General features: G+C 34.9%; 1 protein-coding gene across 3 annotated transcripts in view; it reads left to right on the top strand.

Moving 5' to 3' along the window:
* The first annotated feature begins 1,199 nt into the window (after positions 1-1,199).
* LNPK (lunapark, ER junction formation factor) overlaps positions 1,200-26,987 on the top strand; it is a 71,018-nt gene continuing 45,230 nt past the window's right edge. For 2 of the 3 annotated variants that reach the window (XM_008050417.1, XM_008050418.1), the window contains exons 1-4: positions 1,200-1,379; positions 6,153-6,241; positions 7,953-7,994; positions 9,524-9,711. In XM_008050417.1, coding sequence (XP_008048608.1) covers positions 6,215-6,241; positions 7,953-7,994; positions 9,524-9,711 — 257 coding nt within the window. In that variant the 5' untranslated portion in view covers positions 1,200-1,379; positions 6,153-6,214. The remainder of the gene's footprint in view (positions 1,380-6,152; positions 6,242-7,952; positions 7,995-9,523; positions 9,712-26,987) is intronic. The other variant, XM_021708749.1, reaches the window with a different exon arrangement.

Consider the following 26,987-nt stretch of genomic DNA (forward strand, 5'->3'; position numbering starts at 1 on the left):
ATTTTCTTCTGCATTTGTAAAATGCCTCATCCACAGTATGACACTAAGATACTTTAATTTCCTTCCCTTCATCCTTTCACATTTACAGAGCTGTAACTAAAGATTTCAGCATATAGGGTAAGCAACTCCACAGTGAATTATCTGGTGATTGCTAATAAAATAAATTATTATTTTTTTTACCAACTAGATACTATGCTTAGTTTCTTTTCTTACTTGACAATCTGTTGTCAAGGTTTAAATGTAGCATATCAAAACTATTAGATTCTTTAAAAATCATAGAAACGTTTTATTTTATGTTTATGTGACCAAAGAAGAAAAAAAAAAAACCATGAAAAATGTGTTCACATAGGGTAAAAACATGTCACAGGGGTAAACAAGATAAGACCCTTGTCTGGAGTTCCTCTACCCTTCTCCATGTTACCGTGTGCACATTTCTAGTATTTTTCTCATTTAAGTGTCATTTGTTCTTTAGACTAGTCTTTTCCGGTTGACAAGGAGACTTGATACCGTTTAGGCAATGTTTCAAATCTGAGTCAAATATAGTCTGGGCGGTTTTCCATGGGCCCCTCATATCAGGGCCTCTGGAGAGTGTTCCTGTGGTTAAGAGTTTTAGGATCCAAAATTAAGCTTGTGTTGTTGTCAGCAGGTTTGAAACATCACTTGGCGTTTGAAGCTTACCTCACGGTGAGGTAAGCGTCCAAGTCATCAAATGACCCTTTTTGACGTCCAAGAATGATAAAGCCTCCAGCGTTCCTGGGGTCCAGGCTGGATTTCCCCACTGACTTGTTTGGGAACTGGTCTCTTCAACGCTGTGGGGTCTTAAGTGGCTCTGCTGCCTGCTGGATGACAGCTGATCCGGTACTCTTCGGGACCGATTTCTTTCGGACACACCCATTCCCACCCTCCTCACCTCTCCACCCTTTGTCCTCCCCCCCTCTTCTCCCTCGCGGCGGTCTGGAACCACCAGCACTAATTTCGGGGGTTTCTTTCTCCAGCGAGACTTGGCAGAGCAGGGTTTAAGGGAAAAAGAGGCAGAGGAAGAGGTAGAAATAACTGCATTTTAAGTCATAATAAACAGCCGTACACGACTGCGACCCGACAACCAGCAGCCTATGCAGGCTGCAGAGGCTACAGGGACAGGCAACCCCGGGACAACCGCCCGCCCCGCCCAACTGCCAGCCCCAGTCACGTGACGAGGGAGCGGCGCGCGCCGGCGCCAATTGGCGGGCGGCGGGAGCGCGGGGTTTGATGGGAAGGAGTTGGCGGGGCCTGTCGCTCTGTCAGTGGCGGCTGCTGCGGGCTCCGGAGGCAGGCTGCGTGGTGGTGGCCGAGGCTGGCAGGGGCTGACGCCGGGGCCGGGCTGCGCCCTGTTCTCGCAGGTAGAGTGCTCAAGATGAGGGCAGTTGGGAGGGCTCTGCGGGGAGGGGAGGAGGAGGGAGGCTCGCCGAGCTTTCCCCGCGGGGCGTGAGCTCCCGGTTCCCCCGCTTGCCTCTCCCAGGTGCCTCCGCCCGGTGCCAAGTGGCCTAGGAGCTCTGCGGCGGCGGCTGCTCAGACTCCCTTTGTGGTGCGCGCTGACCCGGTGTAGCGTCGCGTTGCCTTGATTTCCCAGCACAGTGGCAGAAGTCTGCAGACCCCGTTCGCCCCTGCGTTCCAAGGACTGGGAGTTTCCCCAGCTCCGTTCTCGGAGGGTCCAGGTGGTGATTGGTTTGAGCCTCAGCTCTTCGGCCCACCTGTGTCGAGGCAGGGGGTCAGAAGGTCCCAAACGAGCAGATCCTATGCTAAACTGTCTGCTGTGAGTGTATTCGTCCACCTCTTCTTTTTCTGAGCTGTACAGAGATTCCAAGAGTTGGAAAGATCGGAAGGGACTGAAAACTGTCAGTGTCATGCTACTGGGCTCGGCGTGTGGGCGTGGATTATGTGCTACTTAAAGGGGCGCCACAGCCATTGTCCTTATTTGAGAGACGGTGGGCGGTGGGAGAGGGTGGAGGAGAAGGGCGTGGGTGCGTTCTGTCTTAGGCGTGGCAGGAGGAGAAAAACAAATCGACTTCATACGTCGCTTTAATTCTTTAATGTGTTTGTAGATTGAGGAGGAGTTGGGATTGGTGAACTCAGTTTTGCTGATGGTGTTCTTATAGTGCTACTAAGTAAGACCTGTGAGTCACTGAGTTTTCTTATGTTCCGCTTTTCCCTCTTGGCCTCTGGTTTATGGTGCTAGTGTCTACTGTTTCTTCTTTCTCTCTGGCCTGGGTGCCACCATTGACAAAATTGACTCCTTCAGCAGACAATTTTGAGCTCGCAGGTGGGTGTGAGGTTAGTTTCAGGAATATGTTCATACTGGCAGGGAATGCTAATGTCTTGTAGTCCCTTGAAGACCAAGTTGATATTGAACACATTTTCTTAAACAAGAATGGTGCATTTAAAATTAAAATAAGGTTCTCTGTCATCTATTGAGATCAGCTCAGTAGTGCTGTTAATAAATTTACATGGTGTTTATATATTATTAACTTGGAAGAGAATATAAGAAAAGGGAGAGGTTATATGGCTCTCAAAAAGTTATGATTTCATACAGAAATCTTTCTAATAGAAATTTTTTGGTAATGTTTAGTTCAAAATGAACATTGACTTACGATGAAAACAAGCACTTAATCATTTTTAAAAGTGCTTTTGCAGGTGTATTGCTTTTCATTAATTTTTTTTGTGAGGGCAGTAAATGTAGTTTGGGATATTTCAGAATTGCCTTTTCAATTAGGAAATTTAAGAGTTAGAGTTCTAGAACAAATCACCTTTACCCTTAAGTTGTATAGTACAGTATGTTATGGAGATGCAGTGGACGGTGATTAAATAGTTTATACTTAAGTTTGGAACTAAACTTCCTTTGCTGTTTTATTTTTCCAAAGGCCTACAAAGTTATTTTAATGGAAGAATCTGCAGAATATATTGCTTTACTTTTTATGCTACAGCAAATGAGAACAATATAGTTTCAGTAAAAATGAAAACTGTAATTTTATTTTCCAATTTAAAAATTATGAAATAGGTGCTTTATTTATAAGAAGTTAGAAAAAAATGTGTTCCTTATAAATATTACATATGTTTTCTGGTAATAATAATACTAATAGCTACAATTTATTAAGCACTTACTATGTGTTGGACATTGTGCCAAGTGATACATAATTTTGCTTAATTCATATAACAATTCTATGAAGTGTAAATATTTTTACCACTTTGCAAGTATAATAACTGAGGCTGAGAGTATAAGTAATTTGCCCAAGATCAAATAGCTAGTGTGCGGTTGAGCCATATCTTGAATCCAGAAATATTTTACTCCATTATTTTAATGTAACTTGAAGTGAGCCGAAATCAAAGAAAAACACTTTCCAAGATTTTAAATACTGACATCTAAACCTACCTGAGTGTGAATAGCAACTAGTAGAAAACATTCAAGTAATATGGTGGACATTATTGTTCACTGAAAGACACATTTAGATGCACCCAGCTCTTAAGGTCATGACTGGTCTCATTGTGGTATCAGAGTGGAAAGGGACTTCTCAGTACACGTTCATGGAAGAGTTCTTGGAGGCAAGCTGGTGTGAACCATCTGTACAATTAAGGGCAAACAAATTAATTTATGCTGCAGAAGGAAATACTAGGGTTATTTGTTTCCCATGTATTTTCCATGTATTTGAAAGAAACTGGAGATGGATTAGGAAACAACAACCATATCAGTAAAAGCAATTTGTACTGAGCAATTATAATGTGTCAGGCGCTGTTGTAAGTAGTTTAGAATACGTTATGTCATTAAGCCTCCCAACATTTAGGAGGGTCCTCAACTATCTATGTCCCTCTTTTACAGATGAGGAAATTGAGTAACAGGGTAAGTAAGTTATTTGTCTAAGATTTCATAGTAAGTGATGGGCAACAGGCATTGGAGCTAAGATGTTTGGGTGGAAAGGAGAGAACCAGTGGTTGAATATAGAAGAGGTAAGAAATTAAAGCTATAGAGAAATATTTGATTTAATTATTTAATTTGTTTTCATGTCTGTTGGAAAGTACCACCCATTATGTGTGCATTACAGTTAATTAGTTTCTTTAATATCAGAATTTGATAGAAAAATTATTGGAACAATGAGAAATGACTGTTTCTTTGGTTATGAATTTGAAATCATAGATACAGCATTTAATGACTATCACCCTAATGTTGTTTTCAAGGACAAAAGTAAAAGCACAGTCCCCTGTTTCAGGGCTCTTAGATGCTAAACTGTAGATTGTTTTATTCCAAAACAATTCTCCAAGCAAATAATGTCAAAACTGGTACTAATTGTGTATGATATTATGTATGCTTCATATTATGCTTTTTTAAAAAGTGATGTGCAGTAAACAGGTAAAGGCTTTGCTTGTAGGCTTCCAGTACCAGTTCTACCCCTGGCTAGAGCTACATGATTTTGGCAAATCATTTAACTTCTCTTTAATGCAGATTTAGGCATTCAAATTTAGTCACATAAAGGAATTGAGCTACAAGATACATTATACTAATACTGTCTCTTGTGTTATTACTTTCCATTTCAGTAGTTTTGTTCATCAGCTACTTGAGAATGTCAGAGAGACTTTCATATGTTTTATATATAAATACTCCAATCTAATCTATATAAAGCAGACTTTATTTCTGATTTTATGTTATTGGGAAGTTGAGTGTTTTAAAAAAATAAAAAAAAAAACATGCTCCATCTCTTCTACTTAATATCTTTGGGGACTTACTTAGCAAATTATTTCACTTTTCTAGTCTCAGATTTCTTATTTGTAAAATGGAGGGATATTAGTATCTGAATGATAAAATTCATGTAAAGCAGTTGTTTTAGGATCTGATAGAAATGTACTTAATCAGATGTGTAACTGATATTGTGGTTGTCATTCATTTCAAATATTAAAAATTATGATCATAGTCTCAGGGTATGATGGCTACAAATTTGACTTGGAGAGATATAACTCTGTTTCAAACAAAATGTGTAGGTTGTTTGTATTCAAAACACTGTGCTAGATTCCATACACTTAGTTCCAAAATAGTGGAATGATGTGTACTTTTAAGTGGTTCATATGAATCTCCCGCCTCTCTAACTCACTTTTCTTGGTGATTACTTATAGCATCTCAAGTAGGTTTTTAGATTCATTTAATGTCTTCATAGAAACTTATACTTTTATTAAATATAATATAGTATATATATTTATTATATATGTTAATAAATATAATATATTACATTATATTTAGAATATATTATTGCTGAGTCTATTATAAAACATTTGAGAGTCATAGGAAAACAACTAAAAGAAGGGGCTACACAGTCAGCTGAAATGAAGGTCAACTAGCTTGAAGGTCAAAATTTCAGAGAGAAATGTCTATTTGGGTGTTGAACAGTAGTGTTTAGTAATAGAGACAAGAAGTCTGCAGATAAAGTGGCTTTTTGCCATGTTTCTTCTGAGTTATTGGACATATCTCTAAACTTCTTTTCATTTAGCTTTTCTGTAAGATGGCAATATTAAAAACTATCCTGTGAGAAAGTGGTGGTCTTATTAACTCAAATTTATAGAAGAGAAAAAATGAAGGCTCAGAATCATTAAATGATTTGCTAAAGGTCATGGGTAGCCTTGTTTCTTATTCAAAACCCAGTTGGCTTCCTATTAGTACTTGTAAGGTGATGGTATTCTGAACAGTAAACTCCTAATTCAAAGTAACTCCTAATTACAACTAACTATTTTAATTGTGAGATAGCTGAATGATAGAAATGGTTTTATTTAAGTATGCAGAATGAAAGTAGTATAGTAAAACTTTTGTTGCAAGAACTACATAAAGAACCTACTTTAAACAACAGAAAATAGCAAGGTGGTATGAGTAATATACTTCAAAAATGCTTTATCGTTTAAAAAGTCTTTCCAACTTTATTTTCACTTTTAAATATGTCCTGGTTTTGAAGACTAGATTTTAAAAAGGTGGACTCAGTCATTTAATTCAAAGCGACTGTTTGAATTAAAGTTCCATATAGGTGGAGTCAAAGAAATTAAAATTTCATAGTATTTTTAGGTAGTATTGCAACATCTAGATTTTATAGTGGATATACTCTGTGTTTAACTTAAAATTTTAAAATATTTGCTTTACTTCCTAGCTGTGAATTCCTTTGGACAATTGATGATATTTATCATTGTGCCCAGTTTCTACAAATAAAATATGGGTGGATTATTTTCTCGATGGAGGGTAAGTTACTTTTCTTTATGACTAGTTCTTATGTCTAACATAAAAGTGTCACATAAACCTATTTATGGAAGTCTTTGTGATATAGCCCTTAGTAGTAGATTATTATCCTTAACCCTATTTAATTACTTGTATTTCTTCTGAATTATTTTTCTATTTGGACTTTATTTTAATAGTTCTACTTGTTCTATAGGTGTCTAATGTCTGTGTTTAACAGAATCATTTCACTTTGTCTTATGAATTACTTTTATTTCCATATTTATGTATTTTTGTACAAAGAATTGCCTTTTCTTTCTCTCCTCTTATACTGTCCAAATTTCAAACTTAATTGGAAGGTAGTTGAAAATAAGTGTTGTAGACCATATTTATGTTTTTTACAGACTATATCTTTTTACTTAAAGTTTGTCACAAATACTGACTGAAGTTACACTATATCTGCTTTTAGGAATTATAGGTTAAACAAAATTAGAAATGCAGTTTGATTTTATTGGATAATCCTTAGAGGAAATGTCTCAAATTTAGAGCTAGAAAATGTAACTTATGTTGCTAACTGCTCTTTTCTAATGTTAGAGGAGATAAAGTAGTCTAGGACAAATTGCTTATTTTTGACTCCTTACAACCATAATAATGGTGTCTAACTATATACTTCATACATAATTTAGTTTTTGAACTATTGCTGGAACAGCCTTATTTTGGTTTGATATTATATTGACTCGCCTCGTTATGACCTTCTGATAATCTGAAGATCAAATGTATTGCTTCTTGCTTTGTCTTTCTTATTAGTTTAAATCATATGAAATTGCCAATATTCAACTGCTTTGACTTACCAAAATGGCAATTTCGTATGGTTCACCCCAATGTTAACAACTTTTATGGGAATTGCAATGAATTGATATTCATTACCCTCTTGGATTATTGAGTATGAGATTGGTAAATATTTTCTCAATTATTATATGAGCCATTTTGGCTGTTTTTTATTCCAGGTGTATAAAAAATATCTGTGCTATAATGAAGTATTTTTAAATGCCCTCTTAAAATCGTATCTTCAAAAAAGTACTTTAGGAATTCAGAAAGAAGATAGCCTGCTGATTTTGACCTCCAGAGTCCTAGGTGAACTTTTAGCAATAGTAAATCAGACCGTTTTTAGTCTTTGAATTTTTTAATGTATAAATTATTTTGAATAATGATATCTAAGAAAATTTTTCTTGGAGGAAAATTTGTTTCTCTTTATAAAAGAATGTTCTATTGAAGTTAAGAATGGTAAAAGTTGTGTTATTGGAGTTGAAAGTCCTTCTTAGGACTAAGAAGTTAAGTTGGAAAAATGCTTATTTCTTTGATTTATTTTTATTTTTGTTTTTTTAGAGACAAGACCTTGTTCTTTTGCTCAGGCAGGAGTGCAGTGGTGCTGTCATAGCTCACTGGAGCCTCAAACACCTGGGCTCAAGTGATTCTTCTGGCTCAGCCTCTCAAGTAGCTAGGACTACAGGAGTGAGCTACCATGCCCAGCATATTTTTTTAATATTTTGTAGTTCTGTTTGTAATTATAATTTTTATTTAAATAAATATTAGTTGTAAGGTGGAATACATATTGTTTGACAACATTTAAATTAAATTTTGAATTAAAATGTTATTTTATGATTATATAAATCAAAATGTTTCTAAGTTTGGTAACACATTATATATAATGCATCTCTTATTTCTGTTTCCACAACAGACAAAACCTTCAACTGTAGAAGTTCTAGAAAGTATAGATAAGGTATGTTCTTTGTGAAGTATTTTAATTCATTTTAAGTATTAAGTAAATATTATTTTAGTATATATTATTTTGGAGACCATATCTGGTATGGGGATTTAGAGATGATATAGAATAAGTCTGAGAGCTTTAATATTACATAATCTCAAAAATATCCAAATTCTATCTGTTACTTAAGACGTCTATATCAAGTAATAGAGCCAACTAAAATGAAATTAGATCTCCAGCATGGTATAAAAGATAGGATAAAATAGATTATAAAATAGTCTGCAACATTGTAACAGATAGGATAAAATAGATTATAAGATAGTCTGCAACAATATTCATCAGTCTCTATAATCTTCCCAGCTTTCTTTATTTTTTATATTTTCTGTCATTATTTCTCCCATTATTCCCTGGGAACATTGAGAGTGATGAATTAACTAAAAGAATCTAGTGTGGATCACTGTTTTAATTTTTTTTTTTTTTGAGTTGGAGTCTCACTCTGTTGCCCAGACTGGAGTGCAGTGGCTGCTCCCGGCCACTGTAGCCTTGACCTGTTGGGCTCAGGCGATCCTTCCGCCTCAGCCTTCCAAGTAGCCGGAATTGCAGGCATGTGCTACCACGCCCGGCTGATTTTTTGATTTATTGTAGAGATGAGGTCTTGCTGCCCAGGCGAATCTCGAACCCGCGAGCTCAGGCAATCCATTCACCTCAGCCTCCCAAAGGCGCGGGATTACAGGCTGAGTCACTGAGCCCGGCCACTGTTTTAATTTTAATCTTTTCTTTATTGCCACATTTCTTTTTGGGTTTTATACCGGGAGAGTTGCTACTTGTTTGACTCAACAAATATTATTTACTGTTGCTAATTTCATTCCTCTAATCTTTTGCCAACTGGATATGTTAAAAATAGTACTTTGGCTTGCTAGCAGCCCAAACCTCACCTAGTGGAACTTATGTAGCAAATCTTCACATATACCCCACGATTCTAAAATTTTTTAAAAAGTGTTTAATTTTGCATTATAAAAAGTGATTTGTCAGAATAGGCAGTAGAACTTTTTAACTTTCTTTTTACTTTTCTTTTTCATATTATGTCTTGTTTTAAACTCTTAAGGTATTACATTTCATTGAATTTCAAGAGTTCTTTCTTTCTTTTTGAGTCAGAGTCTCACTCTGTCGTCCGCTGGAGTGCAGTGGCATGCTCATGACCACCGCATCCTCCAACTGCTGGGCTCAGGCAATCCTTCTGCCTCAGTTTTCCAAGTAGCTGGAACCATAGGCATATGCCACCACACCCAGTTATTTATTTATTTTCTTGATTTATTGTAGAGATGAGGTCTCACCAAGTTGCCCAGGCTGGTCTCTAACCCCTAGACTCAGGCAATCCTCTCGCCTCGGCCTTGCAAAATGCTGGGATTATAGGCGTGAGCCACTGCACCTGGCCAAGAGTTCTTTCTTAAATATAGTCTTTCTGTCATGTTAAAATCTTTTAACATTTAATTTTTTTAATGAAGTTTGAAATTTAGTAATATGGAATAATTTTCTCTTAACAGGAAATTCAAGCATTGGAAGAATTTAGGGAAAAAAATCAGAGATTACAAAAATTATGGGTTGGAAGATTAATTCTCTATTCCTCAGTTCTCTATCTGTTTACATGCTTAATTGTATACCTGTGGTATCTTCCGGATGAATTTACAGCAAGACTTGCCATGACACTTCCATTTTTTGCTTTTCCATTGATGTAAGTAAATTATTCTTTTTTTTTAATTTTAAAATTGTGGGGTACAAATAAGGGTTCGGTATACAAATATTCATTGTGCAGGTACCCTGGCTGATGAGGTGTGCCCCCCTCTTTCTGTTGACCTTTTACTTTTCTGACCAGATAATTTTAATATATACTTAATGTATATAATATATTCTGTTTTTTAATTATTAAATGATTATATCTCAGATTGAATAAATTTGATCTTTTTTTATGTTTGAAAAACTTTAAAAATAGTAGAACAATTATTTTAAGCCTTTATTTATAATCCAACATATCTGAGGAATATCACTTAGTGATATGAGAATAATGGCCTCTCTATGGCAATGTTTTGTGATTTTCTAACAGATGGCCATGCTCCTCTAGGAGAATGGTATGGAGCTGGGAGTAAGGGCAAGTAAGAGAGGGTTTGTAAAACCCTAAGAAAAACTGCTCAAATGATTCTGACTATATTTCATTCATTTCAAATCTGCTTCCCTCTTTTTAGTCACAGCTATAAAGCAGCTGACCTTTATTTTAGGAGTATTTTATAATATAGCACTGTACAAGAGGTGTATCATAATTGAAAATTTTGAGACAGTTGAATAAAAAGTTTGCTCATTCAGTTAGCAGACATTTCTGCATACCAATTATGTAGATATTGGATGATAATAGTGCATGATATAAACAAATATAGAAAATCTCTGACTATAGATCTTAAAATGCATACATTAAGTAATAATATGATGAATATTATGAAAGTACAGAGTGCTATGGGATCATTTAGTAGGGGCACTAACCCAGTCTGGGGTGAGAGTGGGGATCAAAGAAGAGCCTATGTATTCGTTTTCCATTGCTGCCACAAATTTGGCACCTTAAAACAACATCCATGTATTATATCAGAATTCTGCAGGTTGGAAGTTCAGGTGGGTTCTGTCTTAGAGTCTCACAGGCCTAAATGAAGTTATCAGCCGGCCAGGGGTCTTATCTGGAGTCTCTGTGGGGAGAATCTACTTACAGGTTCAATCAGGTTGTTGGCTAACTTCTGCGTCTCTCTGACTTCCTATTCTACCTTGAGCTGGGAGAAAGATCTGCTTTTAAGAGCTTAAGTAATTATACTAGACCCACCAGTATAAACCCAGATAATTTCCCTACCTTAAAATCAACTGAGTAATAACCTCAATTACATCTTCAAAGTCCTTCATAGCAGTATCTAGATTACTATTTCATTGTATAACCAGAAGATGGAAATTGTCCAGGAGAGGAATGATGAGTGGTGATTTGCACTATAATGGTGAAGTTGAAGAGAAGCAGATGGAGTGAATGATATAGATGGACTGAGAAGATTTAGGAGGTAGAGTTGAGATAATATGAAGAGGTTTTTGGTAAGTGGTTGGATACAGGGTGAGGGAGAGGAGTTACATTAACGATAAAACCCAAGTTTATGGCTTGGGAATTTGGTTGATGGTAGTGTTATTCATCTAAATAGGGAGTAACGTTAGGAGGAGCAGATTTGGTGACCCACTGAAACTAAAATATATGTGTGCTTTTCAGATGGAGCTGTCAAGTGGACAGTTAAGTATGAAAATGGAGCTCAAGAGAGACTTTTGAATGAGAGTTATATCTGGGATTTCATAGCTTATGTAAATGTTAATCAAAGCCATTATCTCTTTTTTAGTTATTTGCCCAATAACTAAAAAAGTTAGGTATTGGACTGGACCCTAGTGATAGAGAAAATAGGGACAAGATCTCTGCTCTAATGGAGTTCACATTTTACTAGAGTTGGAAAGAGAAAAAATAGAGACAACTAAGAAAAGAAACAGTTAATTTTGAGAGAGATACGTGCAATGAAGAAAATAAACAGGCTGATATGATAAAAATAGGCTACTTTAGGATGGTCCTGAAAGGCCACTTTTGAGGAATTGATATTTGGGTTCAGAAGTAAAGTATGAGGAAGAACCAGTGTGGAAAGAGTTGGAATTTATGTAAGATTATTTATACATATAACATATAATGGCACATATATCCACAGAGAGATCTGTGAAGTATCAAAGTATTAATGGTAATTCTCTCTAGGTGGTGGAATTTTAAGTCGTTATTTTTTCCTTGTATTTTTTGGTATTCTTTGAATTTTTTATATCAACATGTTCTTTAAATCTTAAAAACAAAAACAACAATCCAAGAGTTGAAGGAAGTTCTTTCTAAGAAGAGAGAATAGATAATGCAAAGACTGTTTACTAGGAGAGAAATGACTTATTTGAGGGCCAAAAAGATAGATATATTTGGAATGTGTGATGGAGAAGAAGAATGATGTGACATGAGCCTGGAGAATGAGACAGGATCCAGATAGTGGAGAGTCAGGGTTAGGAGTTTGAATTTCATTTTTGGTGAAATGGGAAGCTTCTAAGTTGTAAAGATTTAGTAGAAGAATTGTATATAATATGATAGGATTTAGATTAAGAGGATCATGAATACTGCCATGTGGAGATTGGGTAAGAGGAGGACACAAGTAGAAATAGCTAGGAGGCTATCATAAATGTTTAAAGATGAAGATGGAGTAGACTACCCAGGAACCCTGAAGGCAAATAGATAACTTGGAAATATTTTGGTAGTAAAATTGATACAATTTGATAGGAGGAAATGGGAGGTAAGGGAAAAGTAAGAATCAAAAGTGATACTTAGGTTTTTAGTTTGAGATGTAGTGGAGGTAGAATCTTTTTCTTTGGGACTACTATAAAAAAAACTTTGTGTAGTCTTTAGTGCAGGGCATATTTTCAAATTAGAACTCTTAAAGCTCATAAAATTTTAACTTTGTAGATACCAGAGGTGAAATTGAGTAAATGCATAATATTGCATTTGTCTCTGCTAATTTCATTATTTTCCTTCTTTTTTGAAATCTCTTGGAATGCTTTTTATCCCAGGTATAGTAGTGGGTTTTATAATGCTGAACCCCCTTCCTTTGTTTTCCTTATTTTTTTAAGAGGAGAAAAAATATTTAGACAGCAAATAAATATGAGATGTTTAGTTGACTTAAGCGTTTTTAAATACTTAAAAAACCCACTTACATTAATTTTCATGTAAAGATTGATATTCTGATTACAAAAGATTTGCATCTAGTTGCAAAATGATGTTTAATAGGGGCTAATAATTCTTATGGTTATCTACAAATTGTGAACTACTAGATTTTTCTGTTATGACTCATAAGAACTTTTTTGGCAAATAATATACTAATTTTTCTTTTGAAGTAGAAAAACTTCATTTAAGATGAAATTTCTTCAGTTTGATCTATTTTAAATATGAAACTTTATTATCCTTAAGTCCCTTTGACTGTTCTGCATCATATGAAACTAATATTTCTTGGCTTGTTAAGCTTCAGAGCCATTTTTTACTTTGTCTCACTCACATTTGTGACCTCATTCTCAACCATTGTAGCTTCTATTTCAGTGAGCTTTTCACTTTTGGAAGTATAGACTGGTTATCCAACAAAGAATGGAATTGTCTTTCTGATCAATGACAATCAAAAAAGCACGAAATAAAATACAACAGTGTGAAAGTGGATGTTGTGGTGAATAGAAAGACTTACCACAGGACAGTTTCTTTTATGGGTAATGTGAGCTATTGCCCAAGCTGATCCCTAGACTTTTTCTTTTGGAAACAGTGTCTTTGTTTAATGTGCTGTAAAGGAATACCTGAGGCTAGTAATTTACAAAGAAAGGTTTATTTGTCACATGATTCTGCAAGTTGCACAAGCAGCTTGGCACTAACCTCTGCTTCTGGTGAGCACTTTCAGGCTTCTCCACTCATGGCAGAAGGGGAAGGGGAGCTTGTGTGTGCAGAGATCATATGTCAAGAGAGTGGAAGTAGGAGTGGGCAGGTGCCAGGCTCTTTTTAACAACAAGCTCTCTCAGGAACTAATAGTATAAGAACTTACTGCTCTCCAGGGAGGGCATTAATCTGTTCATGAGGGATCCACCCTGTGACTCAAATATCTCCCATTAGTCCCCATCTCTAACATTGGTGATCAAATTTCAACATGAGGTTTGGAGGGTCAAATATCCAAACTTTAACAATCCATTTTGAGGACTGAATGGAATTTACTTTATAAATTGGAGGCAGAAGGAGCATTAAAGCATATTGTTTTGCTCATCACTATCTACATGGATTGTATAGCTTAGAAATCTACCTGGTATCTGCAAAAAGTGACTACTATCTCTGCATTTCCAGTTTCCCAAATAATTTTACTGGAGAGGTCATAGATCAGGACTGAGCATATATTATATATAACTATTCCAAAATTATCTTTTATGGTAGAATATCAATACTCCTTGCTTTGAGATTTTATTATATCCTAACTTCAGGATGTAATATGGAAGAACTTGGTATAATTCCACATATTGTTTTTCTACCTTTCAGATTCAATAATATATTTATATCTCGCTGATCTTTTCAGCTATTACTGAAACTTAGTTTATAATCTAAATGCCAGATTTATTTTGTACATGCCATTAGGGCTAGGTACCATAGTGAGAGGGAAGGTTTGGGTTTCAGTTAAAATTTTATATTTCTGCGTTATGCTAGCAGATATGCATTGTCTTGGGAGTTGGTTCATTTTGTTAGTGAACAACCATTCTGTTTTGCCTCTACCATTAACTAACTCACTACAAGCAATCTTGTAGGCTTTTATTCCTGGGTACCTTGTCTTTACAATTTGTCACTTTCTAGACATTTTATTCTCAGTAATTTTAGAGACCAATTGTTATAAAATGTTGAACTTCCCAGAAGAGTTAGTTATATTTTTCCTGTGTGAGGGCTTCCCCCCGCCCCATAACGCGGTGTTTTTGGGAAAGAATTGTAAGCAAGTAAACTGAGGAAGGTAGTCATTTTCTGTTTTCTTTTCTTGCATATCTACTTAAATCAAAAGTCATTTAAGGATAGGGCTTTGTTCTTATACAATTTTCATGCCTCCTTTCCTATCTCTCCTCAACTAGCATGTTAGATATTTACTCAGTCCAGCTGGAAGATTGACAAGCATGATTTATAATCTTTTGAAGAAAGTTAAATGCTTGTTTCATGATACTCTGATATTATAAGTATCTTTCATTAATAGTAGTTGGCTCTTAAAGGAGAAGGTGTCTGAGAACATCTCTTGATATTACTCAAAGATAATTTTTACTCTTAGTAGGTAAGAAAATCATTGTGTAAGCATCCCTTGGTTGATACAGATATTCACTCAATAGGATTTTATTCTCAAAGAATTATATACTAAGGCATAATTAAGGGCGTATCTTATTTTTGGATGGGAAGAGTCAGTATTATAATGAGATCAGTTCTTTCTAGATTAATCTAAAAAAACTTGATCATGATAAAAATACCAACAATTTTTAAAAACTCTAGGCACACATATTCCATAGTTTTTTAAAGGAAAAATGTCATGTAAAAGTAGCTATGGGAATTCTGATAAAGAAGAGCAATGAGAAGTAGAGGTCTTCGTGCATCAAATGTTTAATACTTCATTAGTAAAATTAGTTGGTACAGTATATAAGTAGGTACACAGAACAAAGAAAGAGACATGAGAATTCAGGAATGAATCCAAAAGAAATTTTTCTTTTCTTTTGAAATGAATCCAAAAGAAATTTTTCTTTTCTTTTGAAATAAATCCAAAAGAAAGAGACACAAGAATTCAGAAATAAATCCAAAAGGAATTTTTAGGAGTAAAGAGGACATTTCAAGTCAGTAGGGAAAAATGGTATTGAGTTATTGCCAAAATACAAAAACAAAAATAAGAAAAGCTTGATTCTTACTCCTTACACCAAAATAAATCTTTGCGATTAGCTTGCCTGAATGTGAAGGTAATTCTTGCTAAAACCTTTGATGGTTAAATAAACTGACAAAATAGTCAACATATTGATAGATTCTTGTACCTGTAGGCCAATTCATTTTTAGCTTTACATATTGCTAAATCTCATCTAAAAACATTTAGAGAAATTGGACAGGGCTTATGTGGTTGTTTGAAAGAGAACACTTAGATTTGGCAGAAAGGGTGAAATAGGTAAAAAAAAAAAAAATTTCATAGATGAGGGCTGGCAAAAAACCATCAGGTTTCTAGAATGTTAATAATTCCTTAGTAAAAGTGGGAAAGGTTTGATTATATTGATTGAATTTTAGGTGTTCTGCTTTATTTAAACATTTAGCATTTTTAGTTTGAATACAGTAAAACACTGAATGTTATTTTAAAATATTTACTGTATCCTCTGTGTGATTCTGTTATAGAGGTTCCCAAATTTTCTGCTAGAGCACATGTGTGTATTTTTTTGTTCTAGACACTAGATAATATTTAACAAAAATTCATGCTGTAGAAATGTTTCAAATAGCATCAGTTTCATTCAGAAAATAACTGAAATGCTTTGATGAATGTTAGTTAAGAATTTTTTGTATCTTAGAGTTGATTATATATATGAATGTAGTGATTTTCTATACTAATTTTGTGTTCAACTACAATAATTGTCTTATTGTTTCTAATAATTGTTTTGGTTGATTCTTTGATTTCTAAGAAGGCAGTCATATCATATGCAAAGAGCACTTCCTTGTAGATTTTTTAATTTGATTTTTTTCCTCTTGGCTAATTATGTTAGTAACTTCAGGGCAATGTTAAATTACAGAGAAAATGGTGAACATCTTTATGTGTTTTTTGGAAATGCTTCTTATGTTTTCCCATCGGGCATTATTCTGACTTTTAGATTGTGGCAGATATATCTGATCATGTTAAGGAGTTTTCTAGCTATTTTTATTTTATTTATTTATTTTTATTTATAAACATTTTTTATTTTAAAATTGTGGGGTACGATTAAGGGTTAGGCATACAAATATGTATCGTTCAGGTACCCTTATTGACTACTGTTAATCCCACCTCCCTTCCCCTCCCTAAACCCCATAGTTTCCTACCACTGTCAATCCTTTTCTTATAGTTTTTTTTTTTTTCCCTGAGTTGGACATTTTTTAAATCTAGTCTTCTTTTGATGGACGGCATGGTTGGTTCCAGGTTCTTTCTGTTGTGAACAATGCTGCGATAAACATACGTGTGCAAGTATCTTTTTTATAGAGTGATTTGAGTTCTTCAGGATATATTCCCAGTAGGGGAATTGCGGGGTCATATGGGAGGTTGATATTTAGAGCTTTTGGGAATTGCCACACTGCTTTCCACAGAGGTTGCACTAGTTTACACTCCCACCAACAGGGTAGCAGTGTTCCCTTTTCACCACATCCTCTCCAGCATCTGTTATTTTTTTGAGTTATTGATAATTGCCATTCTGACTGGAGTTAGGTGGTATCTCAGTGTAGTTTTAATTTGCATCTCCTTGATAATTAGTGAGGTTGAACATTTCTTCATGTGTCTGTTGGCTGCTTGGATGTCTTCTTTTGAGAAGTGTCTGTTCATATCTTTTGCCCACTTTATAATGGGGTTGTTTTTTTTCTTTTCATTTGAGTTCCTTGTAGATCCAAGATGTTAGGCCTTTGTCAGACATGGAGTTGGCAAATACTTTTTCCCAGTCTGTGAGCTATTTCCCTGTTCTCTTGATGGTTTCTTTGGCTTTGCAGAAACTTGTCAGTTTAATGAGGTCCCACTCATCTATCTTATCTCTTATGGCCCGTGCGTTTCTGGTTTTGTTCAGGAATTGGATGCCAGTTCCAATTTCGATAAGGGTGTGTCCTGCATTTTCTAAGGTTCTTATGGTTTGAGGTTTTACATTTAGGTCTCTGTTTCATTTGGAGTTAATTTTTGAGTATGGGGATAGATAGGGATCTTGTTTGGAATCTTCTGCATGTGGTCAGCCAGTTTTCCCAGCACCATTTACTGAATAGGTTCTCCTCTCCCTAGTGGTAGGTGGTGGGGACTTTGTTGAAGATGATTTGGTTGAGAAATTGAGGTTTTACTTCTTGAATCTCAATTCTATTCCATTGGTCTATATGCCTGTTCCTGTACCAATACCAAGCTGTTTTGATTATTGTAGCTTTATAGTAAAATTTGAAGTCTGATAATGTGATATCTCCTGCTTTTTTTTTTTTTTTTTTTTTGCTGAGGATTGTTCTGGATATTCTTGGTTGCTTGCATTTCCATATGAATTCCTGTATTATTGTTTTTTCTAGCTCAGAGAAGAATTTTGCTGGTAATTTGATGGGTATTGCATTAAATCTGTAGATTGCCTTAGGTAAGATGGACATCTTCACAGTGTTGATTCTTCCAATCCATGAGCATGGGATATTTTTCCACTTTTTTGTGTTATCTTTGATTTCTTTGAGCAGTGTTTTGTAGTTTTTACTGTAAAGATCTTTCACATCTCTGGTTAGGAAGATGCCAAGGTATTTCATTTTTTTTGTGGCTATTGTGAATGGGATTGTGTTTTTTATTTGGGTTTCTGTTTGTTTATTATTGGTATAAAGAAATGCGATTGTCTTTTGTACATTTATTTTACACCTTGAGACTTTGCCAAAGTCCTTTATCAGTGCAAGGAGGCTTTTGACAGATTCTCTTGGATTTTCAAGGTACACAATCATGTCATCTGCAAAGAGAGATAACTTGACATCCTCTTTTTCTATTTGGGTACCCCTGATCTCCTTCTCTTTTCTGATTGCTCTGGCCAGGACTTCCAGTACTATATTGAACAGCAGGGGAGAGTGTGGGCATCCTTGTCTTGTTCCAGTTTTCAGGGGAAATGGTTCCAATTTTTGTCTGTTTAGGAGTATGCTGGTTGTGGGTTTCTCATAGATGACTTTTACTATTTTGAGGTATGTTCCATGTATGCCTAGATGTTTGAGGGTGTTTATCAAGAAGGGGTGCTGGATTTTATCAAAAGCTTTTTCTGCATCTAATGATATAATCATGTGATTTTTGTTCTGACATCTGTTGATGTATTTAATTACATTTATTATCTTGCGAATGTTGAACCAGCCTTGTGTGCCAGGGCTGAAACCTGCTTGGTCATGATGGGTGATTTTTGAGATGTGTTGTTGAATCCGGTTTGCTAGGATCTTGTTGAGAATTTTGGCATCTATGTTCATCAAAGATATTGACCTGTAGTTCTTTTTCTTGTTGGGTCTTTACCTGGCTTGGGTATCAATGTGATGTTAGCTTCATAAAATGATTTGGGGAGGGTTCCCATTTTTTTCAATTGCCTGGAATACTTTCAGTAGGATTGGCATCAGCTCCTCCTTAATGGTCTAATAGAATTCTGCTGGAAAGCCATCTGGTCCAGGGCTTTTTTTTTGTAGGTAGTTTACTTATTACATAGTCAATTTCCTTGACTGTTATTGGTCTATTTAGGGTTTTGATTTCTGCTTGTTTCAACCGAGGCAGGTTGTGTGATGTCAGAAAATCTTCCATTTCCTTAAGGGTTTCAAGTTTGTTTCCATACAAGTGTACATAGTAGTCTCTAATGATCTTTTGTATTTCTTCAGGGTCGGATGTGACTTCATCTTTTGTGTTTCTGATTGTATTTATTTGGGCTTTTTCTCTTTTTGGTCAGTCTAGCTAGGGGTACCATCAATCTCGTTTATCCTTTCAAAAAACCAGCTTTTTGTTTCATTGTTTTTTTGGTATTATCTTTTTGTCTTCTATGTCCTGGATTTGGGCTTTTATTTTGGTGATCAAGATTCTTCTACTGAAGTTAGAGTTTTGGTGGTCTTGCTTTTCTAGCTTCCTAAGGTGATTTGTTAGGCTGTTAATTTGTGTTATTTAGTTTTTTAAAAAACAAGAGAGATTATTGAATTTTGTTAAATGCAGTTTCATTATCTATGGAAGTACCTATATGATTTTTTCATCTTATATCGCTTGATATGAAGAGATTATATTAAATTTTGATTCATTCTTAAATTCCAGAAAAATATCTACTTTCAGTATTGTGGTCATTTATAAAAACATTTGAAAGCTATTTATTTATTTATTTAATGCTCTGGAATAGTTTAAATGATATCGAAATTATCTGACCTTTACCTGGATTGGTAGAATTCCCTTTGAAATATTTTGGACTTGGTACTTTTAATAGAAGGTAGCTCTTGACTACTTTTAAAATTCAATAATAGTTAAAAGTTTAGGTTTTCTGACTCTTCTTGTGTATGTGTATATATATATTTTCTATACATAGAAGAAGATATATATATATGTACATATAATTACCCCTTCTACAGTTTTATAATGTATTTATATAAGTGTAGTAGTAATCTTTTTTTATGATTTAAATATTTTTCTTTGTATCTTGGATTATTGCTTTCTTAATGTTTATTTTATATATCTGTACATCTCTTTTTTTGATGATGATGATGATGATGATGATTTAAGCAGGAGTCTTACTCTGTCATCCAGGCTGAAGTTCAGTGGCATACTCATGGCCACCCCAAGCCTCGCCCTGCTGGGCTCAGGTGATCCTTCTGCCTCAGCTTTCCAAGTAGCCGTAACTACAGGCATGTGCTGCCATACCCGGCTAATTTTTTGATTTATTGTAGAGGCAATACAAGTTTCCCAAGCTGTTCTCAAACCCCTGGGTCCAGGCAGTCCTCTTGCCTTCGCCTCCCAAAGTGCTGGGATTACAGGAGTGAGCCACCCACCATGTCTGGCCTTTGATTATTTTTAATAGCTGTTTACATAACTTTTTTCTCCAAAGAATCAGCTTTGAAAAATTGTTTTAAAATTGATTCTCTCCTTAGGCTTATTCTTGTAACTTAAACCGAATGCTTAATACATTTCTTGTCATTCTTATTTGTTAACACAATACACTGTACATGTGTTTGAAACTGGCATTTTCTGACCACTGCTTTAGTTTTATGCCACAGGTCTTCATATGTAGTGATTTACTTTGGTTATTTTCAAGATATTAAGATTCTTTTTTTGGAGAAGATTGTAATCTAAGTGTTATTTCCAGATGGCAAGTATGTGTTTGTATGTTGTTTTTTTATCTTAGTTACTATTTCTAGTTTTATTGCTTCCAGAAAATGTTGTTGAATAATATTTATACTTTAAATTCATTGACTTTTTTTGGTGGTATGCACTTAGGTCAATTTTTTATGTGTTTCATGAATACTTGAAGATGTATTCTTTTTTCTCAGGGACATAGAGTTTAACATTATCAATGAGAACTATCTTATTATGCGATATAGATCTTCTATATCCTAGCAACAATGTATTTCTACTTTTCTCTATATTTCTTTTATTTTTGCTTTATGAATGTTGTTGCTTTGCTCTTTGATGCATATATATTTCTAAATATTCATTATAAACACAACCTTTATTTATTTATTTTATTTTTTATTTTGAAGATGTAGGATACAATTCAGGGTTAAGTATACAAATGTTCGTTATTCAGGTACCCTTGTTGATGAGGTGTGCCCCCCTCCCCCAGCCGAATCCCACTATTGCCAATCCTGTGTCCACCCCCATCCCCGGCAATTTCTCACTACTGACAATCCTTTTCTTAATATTATTAAAATAATTGTTCAAGGTTCACTTATGAGTGAGAACATGGATAGTTCTTTGTTTCTGTGATAGATCATTCAGTATTATAGACTCTGAAGTCCATCCAAGTTGCTGTGAAGTTCATAACTTTGTCTTTCTTTGTGGCTGTTATTCCATTGTGTATATGTACCACATTTTTAAAATCCAGTTCTCTTTTGATGGGCAGCATGCTTGGTTCCATGTTTTTGCTATTGTAAACAATGCTGCAATAAACATGTGTGTGCAGGTATTTTTTTCATAGAGTGTTTTGAGTTTCTCCAGGTATATTCTCAGAAAGGGGATTGCCAAGTCATATGGAAGGTCGATTTTTAGATCTTCTGGGAATCACAAACTTTTCCACAGAGGCTGTACTAGTTTACATCCCCACCAACAGTGTAGAAGTGTTCCCTTTTCCCCACGTCCTCTCCAGCATCTGCTGTTTTTTGAGTTATTGATGATGGCCATCCTGACTGGAGTTAGGTAGTGTCTCAGTGTGGTTTTAATTTGCTTTTCTTTGATGACTAGTGAGGCTGAGCATTTTTTCTTGTATCTGTTGGCTGCTTGTTTGTCTTTTTTCGAGAAGTGTCTATTCATATCTTTTGCCTACTTTGTATTGGGACTGTTTTTTTTCTTTTTGACACATTCGAGTTCCTTGTTGATCCTAGATGTTAGGCCTTTGTCAGATATACAGTTGGCAAATATTGTAAACACATTCTTTTAAAAGAACTTTTAATTTTGAAAAAAATTGTAGTTTCATAGAATATTACAAAACAGAAATGTACAAGTAGGTCTCATGCCTTCCCACAATGGTAACACCTTGCATGACTTTACAACTGTCCTTCTTTCCATGGTTCTGCTCTCTGTAGTTTCGGTTCAGTTATCTGTATTCAATTGCAGTCCAAGAATATTAGTGTTTCAGGGTGGGGGGGAGGGAGGGAGGGAGAGAGAGAGAGAGAGAGAGAGACTGACTACATTCACATAACTTTTATTGCAGTATATTGTGATATTGTTCTATTATAAGTTGTTGTTTATCTCTTACTGGGCCTAATTTTTGAATGAAATTTCTAGACATACATTCCTATGTATGTATGCCTATGTATAGGCATGTATGTATAGAAAAAAACATAGTATGTATTGTTTGATACTATCCTTGGCTTCAGATATCTGCCATAGGTATTGGGACACATCCCCAAGGATAAGGGGGAACTACTATATATACTAAATTACAACCAGAAAATTGACATTGGTTCTATCAACAGAGCCTATTCAGATTTCACTGGTTTTATATGCATTCATTTGTGTGTGTGTGTTTTATATTTCTATGCAGTTTTTTCACTCATGTAACCATCTTATAATTCAGATCCAGAACTGTTCCATCGCCACAAGCTTCTTTTTGCTGTCGCTTTATAGCCGTGACATCTTCCTACATCTGCTCCATTCCTAACTTCTGCCATCCACTAATCTATTTTTTGTCTCCACAATTTTGTTATTTTAACAATGTTATAAAATTGAATCATATAATATGTAACCTTTTGAACTTGGCTTTTTTTACTCAGTATATTCTTGAGATCCACCTAAGTTATTCAGTGTATCTGTAGTTCTTGCAGAATAGTATTCCATGACATTATTGTGCCACAGTTTGTTTAACCATTTACTTGCTGAAGGATATTTAGATTGTTTCCAGATAAGACTGCAGTGAACATTTGTGTACAGGTTATTGTATGAATGTTAAGTTTTTATTTCTCTGGGGTATATGATAAATAATGTTAGTTTTTAAAGAAAATGCTGAATTCTTTTTCATAGTAGCTGTACTATCTTACATTTCCATTAGGCATGTGTGAGTGATATAGTTTCTCTACACCCTTGCCAGCACTTAGTGTTTCACATTTTCTGTTTTGACTGTTCTGGTAGATGTGTAGCAATATTTCATGACTAAGAATGGTTCATGTATTTATTTGCCATTTATGTATATTCTTCAGTGAAATGTTTATTCATGTCTTTTGCCCAATTTCTGAATTGGATTATTAATTTTTTTTTTTTTTTTGCTGTTGAGTTTTGAGAGTTCTTTATATATTCTAAATACAAATTCTTTGTTGGCTATATGGTTTATGAATTATTTTTTCCTAATTTTTAGCTTGTCTTTTTATTCTTTTAATAGGGTCTTTTGCAGAGCAAGAGTTTTTAATTTTGATGAGGTTCAATTTTCCCCTTCATTGATGGTTTTTCTTGTCAAGTCTGAGAACCTCTGACCTAGCTATAAGTTGTGAAAGTTTTCTTTTTTTTATGCCTTAAAAAATGTACATTTAAGCTTATAATCCATTTTGAATTGATGTTGATGATTTTTGTTGTTGTTTTTTGTCTGTTTTTGTCCATGGATGCCCAGTTGCTCCAGTATTATTTGCTGAAAAGGAATCATGCCATTTTATGTCTCCACAAAGTGATCTTTTTCTAGTTCAAAGCTTTTATTTATTTATTTATTTTTATTTTTATTTATTTATTTATTTTTTTGAGCTGGAATCTCACTCTGTCGCCCAGACTGGAGTGCAGTGGCTGCTCCCGGCCACCGCAGCCTCGACCTGCTGGGCTCCGGCGATCCTTCCGCCTCAGCCTTCCAAGTAGCTGGAACTACAGGCGCACGCTACCACGCCCAGCTGATTTTTTGATTTATTGTACAGATGAGGTCTTGCTGCCCAAGCGGGTCTCGAACCCGCGGGTTCAGGCAATCCACTCACCTCAGCCTCCCAAAGGCGCAGGATTACAGGCTGAGCCACTGAGCCCGGCTAAAGCTTTTTTTTTTAAATTCAGCCTTTTGGGATATTAATATCACAATCCTTGTTTTATTTGCATTTGCTTGGTATACTTTTGCTCATTGTTTTATTTTCAGTCTTTTAAAACACTTAGTTTTAAATGTGTCAGTTTATATTATAGAGTTGGGTTTTGTTTCATGATCCAGTCTGAAAGTCTTTTTCTTTTACTCTAGTGAGTTTAACCCACTTACATTTATTGATATGAAAGAAATTGGTGTAAGTTTTGAAAATAATTTTGTATTTTGCTTTTTATAATTAATTAAAAACTTTTACTATGTAGTATGCTTACTTTGGGTAAATTATTTGTTGGTTTATTTGGGTATAAAGGCTTATTTTTTTATGTTCCAAGCTAACTTGAATTTTCCTTATGATTCAGGATTTTGTGTGAGAATTTGTTTTTTTTATCTCTTCCCAGCCAATAGTGTTAGGCAGCTGTATTTTTTCACAATGTAAAATCTCCTTTCTCCCCCCTTGCCACAGAAACAGAATGCTCTTTATGAACAGGGCATTTCTAAATAATTTGTTTTTAATTTCTCTCTTCTTTCTTTCCTAATTGGAACCAAACTGAGGAGTTTCTGCCTGTAGCTGTGCATCTTGTTCTCATTTTTACAAATATGGGTTTTAGACTTTACAACTAGAAAAGTTTCCCTTGCTACCTCTTTGTGCGATATGCACTTTTTCTTTTCTACTTTCACTCTTTTGAGCCCCTTACTCTTGACAGCCCTTCTGCATATTTTGATGGTTGGGTTTTGGTTATATCTCAGTTTACCAGAAAAGAAGTTTGCATTCTTATTTTTATTTTCCTCGTTATTTGGATTATTTTTAAGAAGAGAAAGAGGAAATGGAGATTATGCTACTGTTCTGTAACTAGAAGTTAGTATAGTATCTTTACTCTCACAGAACATGTTGCTGTGTTTTTATAAATTGTATTTAATTCTTGGGAGAGAAAAATCTTTGTTGGGATAACAAGAGGATAGATTATGGAAGTACTTAGTTTTTTTTTCTTAATTTTATTTTAAAAATTCAGAAGAATTTCATTTAATTTAGCCCTCAGGAATAATATATTCTATATGTTCTACTTTTTCACGTCTTAAAGACTTGACACTTTGGAAATGTATATTGTTTGATAGCTCATTTGATTCAAGAATAGTTCTAATAAAAACCCAGAGAAGAATTTATTGTCCACAAAGGTGGATTTAGTTGAGTTTTATTTTGAAGAGAGCAGCATATTTCAATTCTTGTAGTTTTCACACTTTGATAATTATGTATGCTTTTAGGAAAGTATCTACTTATTTAAGAAAATTTATAAATTTCTTAAAGAATTCTTGTAACCATCTCTGCAATTCCTTCTCTTTTGTTTCTTGTTTTCTTTCAAGTGACTTTGCAGTGGAAGAATATTGTGGGACTTTTCTACTTCTGTAGGATCCTTGTGGGCTATGGGCACTTTTTTTTTTTAATCTCCTTGCTCCTTTGCTCCCTTTCTTTGATAAGGACAGTGTTCAGTGTCTTCTTTACTGTTAGATAATTGTCCATTTACCATATAGGAATCTGGTACTAGTTATTTGGTGTTTTCATATCATAAAAACAAATGATCACAGTATAAAAAAGATATATTCCCTATTGCTGTGTAACAAATTGTTCCAGAATTTAGTAGCTTAAAACAACAGATGTTTATTATGACCCACAGCTCCTGAAGGGCAGGAGTGTTGGGAACAGCTTAGTGGGGTAATTCTGGGTAAGGGTCTTTTGTTTTTATATAAACTGCAGTTAAACTGTTGGATGGGACTACAATCATCTCAAGGCTTAAGTAAATCCACACAATCACTGTAGATAAAATTGTTGCAGAATTTTTACTTTTTCTGCGTTATCCAATCTCCAGCTCACTGTTCCTCTAAAATTTCATTCTGTTATTGTGTTCTTTTTGCTGTTTCCTTGAAGTCTTTTTCTTTTCATACAGGTTGTTTCTTGCAAGTCTTTGTTTGGTTTCATTTTCTTTGTATAATCCAAGGAATTGTACTTGTAAATCATTCCAAAGCCAGTTGTCTTGCCACTAAAATGGAGTTCTGAATCCAAATATGAAGATGACATCCCACATGGTCTTGTACCTTTTGGCTATTTTTCCTCTAATTTGTTTCTAGGCTCACACATGTAGTTGATAGCAGGCATCAGTTCTTCACTTTAGTGTTTGCCACAGACCTCTGTTCCTCACCACTTGGGCCTTTCCATGGACTTCCCAGACTGTTATCATGTCATGATATCTGGTTCTCTCAGAGCTGGTATATCCAAAAGAGAGAAGGACAGCTAGTGGAAGAAGAGGTCCAAAATGGAAGCCATAGCCTTTATAACTTAATCTTGAAGTGATACATTCACTTCTGCCATACGCTATTGGTCACACAGACCAACACTGGTAAGAGATGACTACATCGTTATACAAATACCAAGAGACAAGGACCAATGGTGACTACTTTGCAGGTTGACTCTCCAAAATAGCAATACTGTATTTCAGAGTGCAGAACATACTTATGTTCTGAATTTATATCCAGATAAAATGTGTTTCTTTTTAAAAATGATGAATGTTTGCATACTTATTTCTGTCATGTTCTATGGAGAAAGAGGTATTTTGCTATATTTTCATTGAGTTTAGGAAATGATCTTAACATGTTTGTGATTAGTATCATTCTTTGAATTTCTTTTAATTCTTTTACTATCATTTTATGTCTTATTAATGTGAGACCTAAAGAATTATTCTAAGATCTTTGAAAGGAGATATTTAGCTAAGTTTGCTTATCAAGTATTTGTTTGAAGGTAAGACTTTTTTCCCTCCCCTGCCCCAGATATTCTATTGAGTAGAGAAGATCCTTCTAATGTTAAATAATAAGAAAAGAGTAGCTTACATCTGTATAATGCTCTTAATTTGTAAAAGCATTTTCTCTCAATGCACAGGAATAGACAAGACATGTTTTTGGGGTTTAGGCTTAGTAAGAAGT

The sequence above is a fragment of the Carlito syrichta genome, unplaced genomic scaffold, assembly GCF_000164805.1.
Source record: "Carlito syrichta isolate Samal-C Ts95f unplaced genomic scaffold, Tarsius_syrichta-2.0.1 Scaffold145349, whole genome shotgun sequence".
Taxonomy (NCBI): Eukaryota; Metazoa; Chordata; class Mammalia; order Primates; family Tarsiidae; genus Carlito; species Carlito syrichta.